Source organism: Pipra filicauda, unplaced genomic scaffold (genome assembly GCF_003945595.2).
Source record: "Pipra filicauda isolate LSUMZ 115617 unplaced genomic scaffold, ASM394559v2 scaffold52_size3558583_pilon, whole genome shotgun sequence".
NCBI classification, from domain to species: domain Eukaryota; kingdom Metazoa; phylum Chordata; class Aves; order Passeriformes; family Pipridae; genus Pipra; species Pipra filicauda.
The window spans coordinates 903,323-917,327 of record NW_024104676.1 but is presented as its reverse complement, the minus strand read 5'-3'; the positions used below and the strand labels follow the sequence as shown (position 1 = coordinate 917,327).

At 37.5% G+C, this 14,005-nt stretch overlaps 1 protein-coding gene across 3 annotated transcripts in view; it reads right to left on the bottom strand.

Moving 5' to 3' along the window:
• Positions 1-9,970: 9,970 nt before the first annotated feature.
• The window catches only part of CEP192 (centrosomal protein 192), a 60,601-nt gene continuing 56,566 nt past the window's right edge, over positions 9,971-14,005 (bottom strand). For all 3 annotated transcript variants that reach the window (XM_027742931.2, XM_039387090.1, XM_027742932.2), the window contains exon 44: positions 9,971-10,481. In XM_027742931.2, the coding sequence (XP_027598732.2) occupies positions 10,343-10,481 (139 nt within the window). In that variant the 3' untranslated portion in view covers positions 9,971-10,342. The remainder of the gene's footprint in view (positions 10,482-14,005) is intronic.

The following is a 14,005-nucleotide window of genomic DNA, read 5'->3' as shown; positions in this document are numbered from 1 at the left end:
AATTATTCTGAGATGATCATGTATATATTGACATAATCTACACCTCTAAAACTTCTACTTGCAATAAAACTGAGCTTGCACCATACTTGGGAAACGCCCCTCTGATACTAATGCACAATTCTGGTTTACTCCATAGAAGAAAGCATAAAGTACACAAGGTAAGCCCTCAAAAGGCATGGGTTTGTGAGAGATTCTTAAAAGTAACATCTGTTTAAATCATTAGAAAATGAACCTAAACAGTTCATTAAAATTTGTTTTGTCATCTCTAGATTCCATTAAATGAACCTTTCCTAACACTTTCTTTCCCTAAGACTCGATAATACAATTTAGAAAGGAAAGCATGTTTGTTCAAGAGAGGCTTAGAACAGAACACAAGGTCCAAACATTCTTGAATTTTAGAAAGTCTACTTACTCTACACTGTCTTTATTCACACTGGAAGAGCAAGAGACAGAAAACTGTGAGGAGCTGTAGCAATATCAAAGTGAGGAGGACATTTTAAATGTGAGAAGGATATTTTAATACATTGCCTTTGCACCTAGTGTTTCCCATAGAGAAAATCAAGAAATCACTCCAATAGCAAACACTGCAATGAAAATTTAAAAGAAATATAACTCAATACTAACATCTCCTAAACCCTACAGTACAGACTGTTAGACAATCAACAGGGTGACACACCCTGATTTACCTGACAGGTCAGTTAAATTACGAGCCTTCATTGCTTTGGCATTCCCTTCCCTCTCCATGTAGGTAGGTCCTGGTCTCCAAACATTGATCGGTAGCATCACAGGAACAAATAAATTGAAGTTCTGAGCTGATTTTCACACAATTGCTGAAAACCTGTAAGATAAAGGTGAAGAACATCTGAAGAACAGATTATTGAGAAAGAAAAAAAAAAGCCTGCAATATGAGGACACAAGATACTTCCTTCTGAATATAGAAACTCCACTTGCCTAGCCATCATCCTTTACTATGAACAAACTTTCAAAGACTATTTCTCTCTAGTACTCATGAGTCATTTTCTAACATCGCGTCTTTGGCAGCTTGAAGCATTTTGAAAGTGGAAAGCAAACAAAATTGCTTTTAATGCACTCATAAGAGGGTACTTCAGGTTTTTTAAAAGCCATTTTTTCTCTATCTTTTAGCTGCTAGGAGGCTTTAAATGGGACCCCTGTAGGTTTTTGTCTGTAAACCATACGAGAGCATAAAAGCTTGGAAAACTTGCAGAGATTCTGAAGCAGGTTCACACAGCTTCATTGAAACTGTGTGTGGTTTTGAAGCTCACCAGGGCTCTACTCACCAGGAGCCATTTAAAATTGCCAACTTAAAAAGTAGATTTAAAACTCATAAAGGATTATGATGAAAACCGAAGACTTATATTGCAGGTTTCCAGTTTGAAAGAAAAAAATACCATTCTGTAAATAGGGAGGAATGGGTTTTCATTCTCTAAAGGTTTTGGGTATTTTTCTTTGAAAACACATACAGTAGCCTGAAAAAGGGATCAGAGTAACCTCTGTAAACACAGCCTGAATTAACCTGCATCAAAGTGATTTACCCGTATCAAAAGAATCAAACTGATCAATCCATTATACCAACACACGGTGGCTCAACTATCCTAAATGCACTGGTAGGACTGTTACAATAGAAATGTGTCAAATCTTTCCCTGTCTTTCGAGGTGACTCTTCTCAACCCACTTCAGTATCAATCAGAACAGCCGGCAAGAAAATGAGGCTTGGAAAACCACTATAAATACCACGAGAAATGTTAAACTACTTTCATTTATACAAAGAATCAGTCAAATAAGATTTTCTAATACCATTATCTCACTACCACCTCATAATATATTGTAAGGTTTATTAGAACTTGGTGCTGCAAAAGAAGATGGAAAAGTGTTGGTTTGAATGAAATTTTATCACAATAGAGTCTAATATGGCAATTCTTGTACCTATACAGTCATCATTGAAGGGTGTGAGAGTTCTGTGAGGAGACATTGTCAGACTGGATTTTTACTTCAGTCAATAGAGAAACTCTAGTAAAATAGCAAGAAGTTAATGGACAGACATTAAACTGGTTTTTGTGTTTTCTGATGGCAAGTGGTACAACGGATGGATGATGTTTGATACTATTTAAATTTGTTGTGGGACTGATTTTACCATTAGTGTTTGCTTTCAGCTTTTATACTCATTACTTATCAATTTTATACTCATTGGTAATAAAGAATACTCAGCAGTCCTGTTGATTTCAGTTTAACCATTCAATATATCAGCAGCTCTGCAATGCCAGGGAATCAATGTAGCTGTTCACTGGAAATATAAAGAACATGGGCTTGGTCACAGAAGCTTATTTTCCCACAATCACAACCAGCAATGGAATTAATTCCTAACTCAGGAAGGTCTATGTAATGTCTCTTCTGCTAATATATAATATTCCAAAAGCTGTTTTTCCTAGCATTCTACTTGGCTAGGAATCCACTGTCCCACATCAAACGATCAAAATCGGTAATATGTGAGCCCTTGCATAAGAGCAGGAGGGAATAGAGATCAACAGCTTCCTAAGTCCTTACAATAGCTGAGGTTTTAAAGAGCTTCCAGAGGTACTACGGGAAACATTCAAACCATGAAGAGGACACCAAAACATTTATCTCTGCCTGTTCCGAGGGGACAGAGGACTTGACCTCAAATGTAGATACAGGAAGCAAGATACACTGATCAGGTGCTTAAAAGACTTTGTTGCCAAAGACAGCTCCATTATACACCTTGTGAAGACACTTGTGCTTCAGAAGAAGGTAGAGAGGGAAACAAGGAGGGGGAATGGGAAGGGGAAGGGAAGTTTATTCCTGGATCTTAAGGGTAAGTAGCAATTCTGAAGCATGGCATTAATACAGCAAAAGTGTAATGTAAACAGATACTCAAGTAGTCTGTTAAAAAAAAAAAAGAGAGAGAGGAGGGGGAGAAGTACTATTCAAGTACTACTCAAAGAGAGTAAAGTCTGGAAGAGCACAGCCCATGGCTGGCATCTCAGTATTTCTTTTCCACCACTTAGACCAATTTGAAGAAAATCCCTGCAAAGAAGCTTTCATAAGATGGCATTTTTGTGATTCAGTATAGCACCAATATTCCTTTTGAGTTTTATAACTGTTCCTAGAACATTCTTGGCAATGAATTTAAACTTTTTGAAAGAGGTCGCATTTCACTGTAAATGGTTATCTGGTATTCACAACACAAAATAAGCATTTGAATATTTATTGTGAGCACATTGCATTTTAGGGAGAACACACAAAGATTCTTACCACAATTATCTTGTTCCAGCTTTAATATATTAGCTGTCACCTCTTTAATGGATCTTGTGAGAAAGGAAAGTTTCTTTCTTTAAGTCTCTTTTCCCCCTGAACGCAATTACCACCTCATTCAGAGCTCTTTGTGTCCACCTAATCTCTCTGATTATGTCTCTGACACCACCACAATACTACATGACTGACGTACCTGACAGCTGTGACTAGTGACAGAATACTCACAATGAAAACCAGCTCTATGCAGGATGAGTATTACCTACCGCCAGCCTTACAGAACAAACATGGAAGGAAGGTAAAAAGGGGTGGGGGCATTTCACGACTAGCCTAACCCCTACCGATTTCGCCTCCTTTTAGAGCCAAACAGCATTGACAGGCAGAGCCTCTTTGTACATACCTACCTAATGAACCAATTGTTGGGTGAATACAAAAGAACACCCATTAGTATTTTAATTTTTAATTTATAGAGTGGAAAATGCATGTTTGGAGACCTGACTTACAAGCAGGACTTGATGGACCATTTTGTCTCACTCCAGCCCTTTTATGCTTCTCCGGGTCATAACTCCCAGCTGGTGCTCAACTGTCAGATTTAGGCAGGTGGCTACGGATGAGAGTCTGTGAGGAAAGCTATACCTGAAAATGTCATTCCCAGACAAAAACTGCCCCTGGAATCAAGGACAAACTATTTCAGAATACAGCATTTTGAGCCAGAAAGACATGAATTAGTATTATGAATAACTGGGTAATACAATAGCAGTAATGAATACGCTAATCAAGAAAAATATTAAGAGTGCTTTACAAAGTGTCTTATATTTTAAAATTCCATGCTTTTAAGTGGTATTTATACATTAAAAGCTTCATCTTGTCAGCACCGACTTTCTTCTCCCCATTAAAAAAAAAACAGTAAGAATTTTGGGAATAGAGATAAAGCCAATTTTTCTAAATATGCTGATTATTCAGAACAAAAATTTAGTTGCAACTCTCTGAGCTCTTGAGCAGCTCTACAAATAACACATTCCTAGAATCAGAGAGAAGGGGCAAAAATCAAAACAACATTTCCACGTTGGAAATGTCTAGAGCCAAAACTTGCCACTCAAGCATCCAGTTTTCAGAGACAGTATTTACACAAAATTAATCCAAGTGCTTTATATCCGTCTGATTTTACATCTAAAAATGCTCATGCAAGAGTGTCCTCAGACAATCATACAGTAGAAATAAAGCATGCAGGATTGAAGGATATGCTTAGGAAAGCTTTGTGGTCAAACAGTATGTTATTGTAAGAAGAATTTTCATTTTCTGTCTTAACTTTCTTATGCTGCAAGTAAGGTGGTTTTGCTCTTACTATGGATTCAGCACATTGCATTAGGTTTGAAAAGGCATGCCTGTCTTCCTGATAAGATGTATATTCTTCATTTATGCTATACAATGAAAGAAGTAAGGCACAAAGTTCTATTATCTAGGTTTTTTGGGAAGAAAGGTAGAAGATAGCTAAAAGTCAGGATACTGAATAACAGTCCTAGGGACAACTGATCTTAGGTCAGCTGCCCACTCTCTGACTGGTTTCCAAGGACTTTTGTTCCCATAATCCCTTCTTTCATTTCCAAAGATGCTGCAATATAGAAAATTGACATGCTTCACCTGCAGAAAATACATTACCTACTAAACTCATAGTGAACTTCATCAACCCCATAGCTACCCACCTCCTCCACAAATCATAGGAGCAAGAATATACCAGCATTTCACTTATCAGGCATTTCTACAACAGAAATGCCCCAAAGCATTTAGTACTCTAGTTCAAAAAGCCACCACTGCCCTCAGTAACTTACTTTATACACCAAAAAACACTCACAAAATTCTCTTTACCATTTTAACCTTTTATATGATCAAAATACTCTTCTAGACAGCCAGGCCTTGATATGCACCTTTACTAAGTTTTCTGAACGCTAATTAGTTTCAGATGCCAGGGCAACAATCTCCAAAACACACTGAAGCACGTGTACAGAATGTATTATAACTCCATTTGTAGTCAATGATGTGAAAACTTTACAGAGCTCTTGAATAATTATGATTAGTAATATCCCAATTAGGTTGAGCAGGTACAAAGACATCCTCAGTGCTAGACACTAAAAGAACTTTTAAAAATAATTTATTTCTTAATTTTCTCTCTGACTGGTGTTAAAAACAAGTAAGATGAGTGTAATTAAAAAGACATCATTTCAGGTTTGTTTGGGATTTTTTAAAGTTTGCTGCTTGGGAAGTTTGAGTCAATCTTGCCAGTCTGAGACAAGAGATTGTACCCAACAACACAACAAAATTGAAAAAAGTATCAAAATTGACAAAGAGCAAAATGAGAGAAGAATTATACCTAAAACTAATTCTGCTTATTTTATCAAAAGTATTATGGTTCAAACTCTTAATCAAACCTGCAGTCTTGGAAAACTGGTCAGAATTGTTCTATTTTTCTGTATCCCTAAAAGATGTAGAGACAGAAATCAGGACTTCTTTGTAGTAAGCACTGGACAACTCACAGCAAGGTCATCTTGACTACAAGAATTTACTATATAAATAAAGCAACTATGGGGAAAGGAAGCAGTCTCAGTTTATGGACTGGGAATGGAACCAGTTTGAAATGACTTCCTCAAGACTTTTGAAGTCCCACTGATGTTTCCATTCTGTAACTAAAAATACATTGGCTATGCTCTAGCTCTTGCACCTTCATTACTGGTTAAAGACTTTATCCAGAACTGGCAAATCATTTGTATATCAGACTTGGGCTTGAGTTTGCATTGCACATGCTAGAGTATATATTTTCCAAGAGAAAATTTCCTTACATGCCAAAGTCAAGTCTTGAGATGGCAATTATTGCAAATACATTCAGCGATGGTTGTAATCGTACCAAAATAGTATTGGGGTACTTAAACTGGGGGGAAGAGGGGGAGTCACGCACAATTTATTCTTCAGCAGAATTATTCTTCTTGGTTAATTACCCATCATGTAGTACTAATACAAACTTCTTTTTAATATTTGTGTAACAGCAGCCCGAGGAGTAGAAGAGTTAAAATATTAAAAGATTACCTATCCTTCTTACATTTTGATTTGTCTTATAAATACAAGTATGGCAAAATATTTCAAATAGCCAAAACAACTGCTGGTACAAATGCTCTACGGATCTTCTCCAGCACTACATCTGGATATAGAATTACAAGTCTGCAACTTCCACTTCACACTGCAAAGGAAGTCATTGTTATTAGGAGTAAAACAAGCACACTGGGCTGCATATAGATGCCAAAATATTTACCATCACCTGCAAATCAGGATTCTCTCGGATAACGAGGGCAGATCATTTGTTCATACTTGTTCTTCTAAATGTGTTTCACCCATACATATACTTACACATCTGTGCACACAAGCACAGTTCACCAGAGTATCCAGAGCAGCACATCCTGCATCCTTTTCCTCTCTCACATCCAGTCCAGGTGGCAATACAGGAAAAAACGCATAAGCATTCCTCCCAGTTCTTCTCATCTCAAGAAAAGCCCATAATAAGTGTGTACAGAGTCCAAGATATCAGGTCTGCTATAGGAACAGCACACAAAGACAATTCTGAATCTAGAATAAATACATAATTATCCAAACTTAGGGTTTCTTATTGTAATTTAAAGGCAGATCAGTCTTTTTTGCAGTTTTGAAAAAGACTTCTGATTGTGCTTCTAAAACTGCACAAACATAGGCTTTTGTAACTAAAGTCTTTCTCAAATGAAGCAGCCAAGCCTGTCAAGGTGAAGCAGCAGATAGAAGGTTCACTTTATTCCAATTCTCTATTCAGAAGTACACATCAACTGAAGAAATATGCAAGCAACATCTGGCAGAAAGAGAGAAAGAGGAACATGGTAACAGGATCTCATAGACAGGAGTTTACATGTTGGGAGAATAAGGAGGTGGCAAGACTTCTCTAGTTTAATTCCTTTTAATAAATCTTCCCTTCCTGGTTTCCAGACTGCTGAGAAACGAGGTTTTATAAAGAAACAGTAGCGTTCATGTACTTCTAAATACTGATGGCATATATCAAAGGCAATGAGAAGGGTACTTCAAGTTTTTCCTTCCCGTTTTTTCAAATTTCACTTGTTTGAAAATGCTGTTAAACAACCAACCTCCTACCAAAATGAATTTCGCTCACACTTTTACCAACCTGAAGAAAGAAATAAGGTACATAAACTATGACAGAACTATGCTGTCAAAAAGCTACATTTCTAGCTTAAAGCAATTTCGGACGTGAAGCTCCATGCTACAAAAATAAAATAGCAGACAGCACTGCAGGGTGTAAAGGACATGATATTTAAAAAGTCGTGATGGTGAAGTCCCAGGTGATTGCTAACAGGGAAACACTGCACCCATTTTTTTAAAAGTGTAAAAAGGAGGATCCCAGGAACTACTGACCTGTCAGCCTGAGCTCTGTGCCTGGGAAGATCATGGAACAGATTCTCCTAGAAGCTCTGCTAAGGCACATGGAGGACAAGGAGGTGACTTGGGACAGCCAGCACAGCTTCACCAGGGGAAAGTTCTGCCTGACCAACCTAGTGGCCTTTTATGATGGAGTGACCACATCAGTGGACATGGGAAGGGCTACAGATGTCATTTATCTGGACTTCTATAAAGCTTTGATACGGTCCCCCACAACATCCTTCTCTCTAAACTAGAGAGATGGATTCAATCAATGGGTGGACTGTCTGGTGGATAGGGAATTGGTTGGACAGTCACATTCAGAGGGGAGTGGTCAACAGCTGAGAGTTCCAATGGACACCAGTGACAAGTGGTGTCCCTCAGGGATCTGTACTGGGAGCAGTGTTATTTAATATCTTCATTAATGACGTGAATGAAGGGATCAAGTGCACCCTCAGCAAATTTGCAGATGACACAAAGTTTAGTGGTGTGGTTGACACATCTGAAGGATGGGATGCCATCCAGAGGGACCTGGACAAGCTTGAGAAGTGGGCCTATGGGAACCTCATGAAGTTCAACAAGACCAAGCGCAAGGTGCTGCGCCTCAGTCAAGGCAACCCCCAGTATCAACACGGGCTGGGGGATGAGCAGATCGAGCAGCCCTGCTGAGAAGGGCTTGAGGGTGCTGGTGGATAAGAGATTGGACATGAACCAATGTGCACTTGCAGCCCAGAAAGCCAATTGTGTCCTGGGAACACGTTGCCCAGAGCAGTGAAGACATCCTATTCCTGGAAACAACATTTAAGGTCAGATTGGATGGGGCTCTGAGCAACCTGGTCTAGTTGAAGATGTTCCTGTCCATGGCAAGGGGGTTGGTACTAGACAACCTTTAAAGGTCCCTTCCAACCCAAACTATTCTGTGATTCTGTGACATGGTAACAATGGGTAAGGTGATTGTGGAACTGTTGTTCAATGACTCCAACAATTTACAGAGACAGCGTTGATGGAAGCGTTCTAGGAGACGCAGGTGGTGGCAGTAGATGACCCATGATTCGGAACCATACAGGAGAGTAGACAGCACTATGGCTCTGTAAACACTGATCTTGATACTTTTCTTCAAGTGTTTATTATGCCATATCTGTTCTAGAGCAAGCAGCAGTCACAAGTATAGAGGCCATGCTGATGAGAAGACAGCTGCGCTGGGCAGGGCACGTCTCCAGGATGAAGGACCACTGCCTCCCTAAGATCTTGCTTTATGGTGAGCTTGCCACTGGCTGCCGCATGAGAGGAGCCCCGAAAAAAAGATACAAGGACTCCCTGAAACAACATCTCAGCCCTGGCCACGTTGATCAACATAACTGGTCTACTCTGGCCTCCAATCGGGAGGCCTGGAGACACACCATCTATAACGCAGCTGTCTCCTTTGAGAACACACGCAGGATCACTCTCGAGGAAAAAAGGCAACACAGAATGAACCGTGTATTGCAGAATACACCATCTAAGGAATCTTTCTGCTGTGCCTTTTGCAATCGGATATGTCTGTCACATATTGGCCTCATAAGCCACCAGCATGCCTGTAGCAAATGTGGATAGAGCCTTCCCAAATCTTCGTTCGCGAAGCCCAGCCATGATGATGACAATTTACGAACTGGAGAGTACTTAACAAAATTAGAAATAAGCCAGTTTATCATAGAACAAAAATTTTGTCAAAAGAGTATACAGTAAACTTTCAGAGCTTGCTTCCACATGAAGTTGTGGAAACAGAGTATCAAAAGGGTTAAAAAATGTGAACAGGTAATTTCAAAAACAGGTCAATAAATGGAAAAAAGGGATAGGTGGGATTCTACCTCCCATTCCTAATCCAATGATTGAAGATGCTGAGGAAATGGAATTGAACCAGTAAGCAGCCAGGCTTATGTCATCTTCCAAAGGAACATCTTTTTGTGACTGTTAAGAGACAGAACACTGAGTAAGATGCACCACTCTGGAGGGCTGAAGGCAGTACTGCTCATGTTAAAATTTACACTGTTTTCACAATGAACTGTGTAAAAAGCTAGGGGCTGACTGTCAGATCATTGATCTGGTCCCAGTGTCACAAGATGGAAACACAATATTAACAGGTCAGCTTCTGTACTGCAATTCCTCCCCCTGCTCCCCCAAAGCCCCAACAAAAAATTAGCACTAAGAGTAGGCAGCTTGATCCCTTACCCTCAGCAAAGAATCCTCTAAACAAAAACAGAAATCAGGTAGAATCAACTGTTTACACATAGATTTTATTTCTGTATTTACAATGCTTAAAATAAAATATATCAGTATCTAGCTATTCCCAATAAATGCAAAAATAGAAAACTTCCATTTTCATCAAAAGTGCAGAAACATAAATTAGAAAATTATAACTTTAAAACATACAATGTTATTTCTCAATATTTTTACTATGAAAACAGATTTGTAAAACAAGCACCATCATTTATCTTACAGAATTCTTTCCATCAAAGCAGCATCACAGGGCAAAACAAGTAGGACATTAGTACAGAAATATAGTAGCAAACCTTTGAATATCTTAAGTGGTATAAACTGTTATAAATTCTTATAAACACTTATAAAATTCTTCTGACTATTTTTTTGGAATAGCTTTACCACGTAGCCGAATATTAACTGGGCCATATTCCATCGTCAGCACAACGAAGAGATCTTCAAATATTCCTTCTGCCTTTGGCTTGAACTGGACTGGCACATTGATGTAATGATGGGATCTGCAAAAAGGCAATTATGGGCATATTCGTTATTAATTAATGAGTTAATCCTAACAGACAGACAAATTCCTGTCTACTTTTCATTTTCACCAAAACGGTGTATGAGATGTGCACTGGATCATCAAGTTTATTTTTATAGATTTAATTATTTATTTTTCCTCTGAGGGACTTTGATCATAAAGGTCATTTTTTCCTACTGATTATACAAAGTACTACAACACTTTACTGTTGCTAGTTTACCTGAATGAGTTTGGTCTTTGCAATAATATTGCCAGTCTGTAAACTATACTTAGAGCATAATTACTGCATTTCTTCCCTTGAAAAATCATGTTTCAAATACACTTAAAATTTTCAATTCGTGTTTTGAATTCCACATATTTGAAGATACTAAAGTACTTTCCATTACTTTAATTGCCTCCACATTAAGAAATATTTTGCTGAATCATTGCAAATCAATATACCCATCCTCAAAGAGTGTTTTAGACATTTTTACACCTTTTTAGTTTATATAATTCCTCTTCTACTCAGATTGCATAAAAACATACCAAATGTAATGGGTCGCTCTGTCAACTGTCAAAAGCCTAGACTGAATAATTTAAAAATATAAGCTGTACAAGCAGTAAGTTGGAAAAGTTGAGTGGCAGCCAATTGGATTCCATGGCATGCAATAGAAATATCCAGCACTAAGAGACAGGTAACAGTAACGGGCACATACTGGAACAAGGAAAAATGAACAGCATCACTTAGTAGAAAAAGAAAAGAAAGCTTTGTTTGCTTTTACTGTACTTTCAGTTTTCTCTCCTTAAAGCCCTCTGGAATGTGCTTATATCCCCTGCTTTTTCTCGTTTTGTTCCTACCTTTTCATATTCCTTTTCTCTACACCAATTCAACCTATCATAGTCAGTCTGTGTTCTTAACCATCTACATTTGAAAATCATAATACTGGCCCTACATACAATCCTTATTTGCTAGTACCACCCTTAGTGGTAAAAGAGGCACAGTAGTAAATGTATTTTGTTTTCTTCTTTGTTGTTTGGGGGTTGTTTTGTTTGTTTTGTTTTTAAATTTTCTTTTTTTTTTTACCAGATCCTGGTCAATCAACTAAGAATACACACCTTCAGAATGAAGGTACTGTATTTTTTTCAATCAGGTTAATACAGAAAGAAAGCACTAAATATGTTGTACTGAACCACAATCAACAGTGTACCAAAGGAATACAACCAGATCACAGTTTCATGTCTCATACTTGATTGCCAAGTGTTGTATAACAAATCTGGCAGGTTTTGTCTCTTTCTCCATCTACAATATACAGGTTGAAGATACTTATTCAGCTTATTTTTAAGAAATCCATTTTTTTAAGTGAAGAACATCAGTACGACTACTTAATCTGTAACATGCATTATGTTAGAAAACACAAATTTTACTAGGAATAGAGTCTGAAGCTGCATATAACTAGGCCACCTAAGAATTCACAAAAATAAAAGTAAATTCAGTAGAAAGCCAGGAGAGCTGCAGAAGTCTATATATAATAATATATGTATGCTTCCTTACATACTACATACCACTTCAAAAGAACAACATGACCAAACTCAAACTTACACTACCAAAAACTCAACAGTAAGTTATGTATTACTGTTTTTAAGATATGGCCACATCTGGCTGTCAAATATTTATTTCTAGATTATGTACTATATGACCTCAGTGGTACTCAAGGCAGAGCAGTTTCTTAGCACATGACAGCTATATTAAATTCCTCTTGACCTCTAAACTCAGGTGTCCATTTGTTAAGTGCTAAACACATTATCATTCTTCCGTAAAAGCAGAAGTAGTCAGACATTACATAGTCTGTTTTGTAGCAGTCAGTTGATTTCTAACAACTGAGATAAGACTCACCACACTTGCTTCCTAATCCAAAGGGAAAGATGCTATTTTCATTTTCTTCAGCTAAAAAAACTAGAAAGCTCAGATTCCAGATACAACAGCTCTTTGGGTTACTACATAGCATAAATGTTCTTAGAAACGAAGCAACCTGGAGCATTTTTCTCAAGTAGAGTAGCTAGAAACTACTCAAGAAAAGCATCAGGACAAGTAGAATTACCCTGCAATTAATTCTTTTTCTCTTATTAAAAAAAAACCTTTTTATCTTGTTTCAAACTTCCCATTATGCCTGCGACTCAATTAGTCTTTGAATACTGTATGGCCTCTACAGGTTGTTGCACCAGTTTCAAGTGGTGTTTCTGAAAAGTCAGGCATGTCTGAAGCCTGTTTAATAGACAAACTAAACACTGCAGTAGGTAAGCTGAAAAGGAACAACACGGGTAAGCACTATCTAAGCCATAGTAACCAGATGGCTCATCAATGAATAGTGACCCCTGACACCCAGAAGGATAGCTATAGGAAACAAAAATCATTAGTGAAGAAAAAAACCTCCAAACAAACAGTTCTACCTTTACTATTATCTAAAATATATGCTACCCTGTAATCAACTTATTTCAGATGGTTTCTGAAAGCAATACAATAGAAACACCTTTGTTTTCAAACTTTTTTTAAATAGGCATAACAACTTGGTAGTTAGCCAACTTAGCCAAACACTTTTTTAAAAGTCCAGTGTTTTTTCATGTTTCATCCATACGTTTGTATCATTTAGGAGCCATCTTATTAAAAGTAAAAAAAAAAAATAGACGCAAGACAAAATTCTGTAGCAGTGCTATGTGTTGGTACTTGTGATGACATAACCAACTGAAGAACTGGCAAATCACTGTACCAACAACTTCTGAAGGTCAGACTCGATATTAAATACAAACTTGCAGCTCTATTATCCAGATGTAAAACTTGATTACACAGGATTGCTTTCAAATTTGGACCTCAAAATTAAGAGCATGCAACAGACCATGTTTAATACCTAACACATTCTTGGTAAAAAACATATAGGTAGGTGGTACTTTCCATTTTTACATTCTTATTTACAGACTAACATTTCAAGTTCCTGCAGTTTTCTTATCCAGTTAGTTTTGAACATTACTTCATATGATGTCCAAATTCAGAAGGATCTAGTTTAGAAGGAAACAGTTAACATTGGCTCTTAATAGCCTCCTTGACGCTGTTCTCAAACAAAAGCCATTTAAAACACTTTTAACACTTATTTAAAAGCATCTATCCAAGTCAAGTAATTCTGTGCTTTATGCTCGTAAATGGGAGAGTTTCTTCAGAGTGCTATATGTTGACTTCAGAGAAGTTATTTTTTAAAAAGCTAGGAAAGGCCAGTATTTACAACCAAAGAAAAAACAGCCAAAGTTATTAGAAAAAAAAAAAAAGGTAGAGTGACTTTTAAACTTGTTAAGTTTACTTTAGAAAAATGCAGTAGGAGTTCATAATTTCTTACAGAAAATACACCAAATAGCTTTTACAGCATTTCTCAAGAACAGTGTTGAAATATCAGAGTGTCTTCCAGTGAAGTTACTCATCTTTTTGTCAAGGATGACAAAATCAAGTTATCCTGCCCTTTGTCTTCAGCTGTACAGACC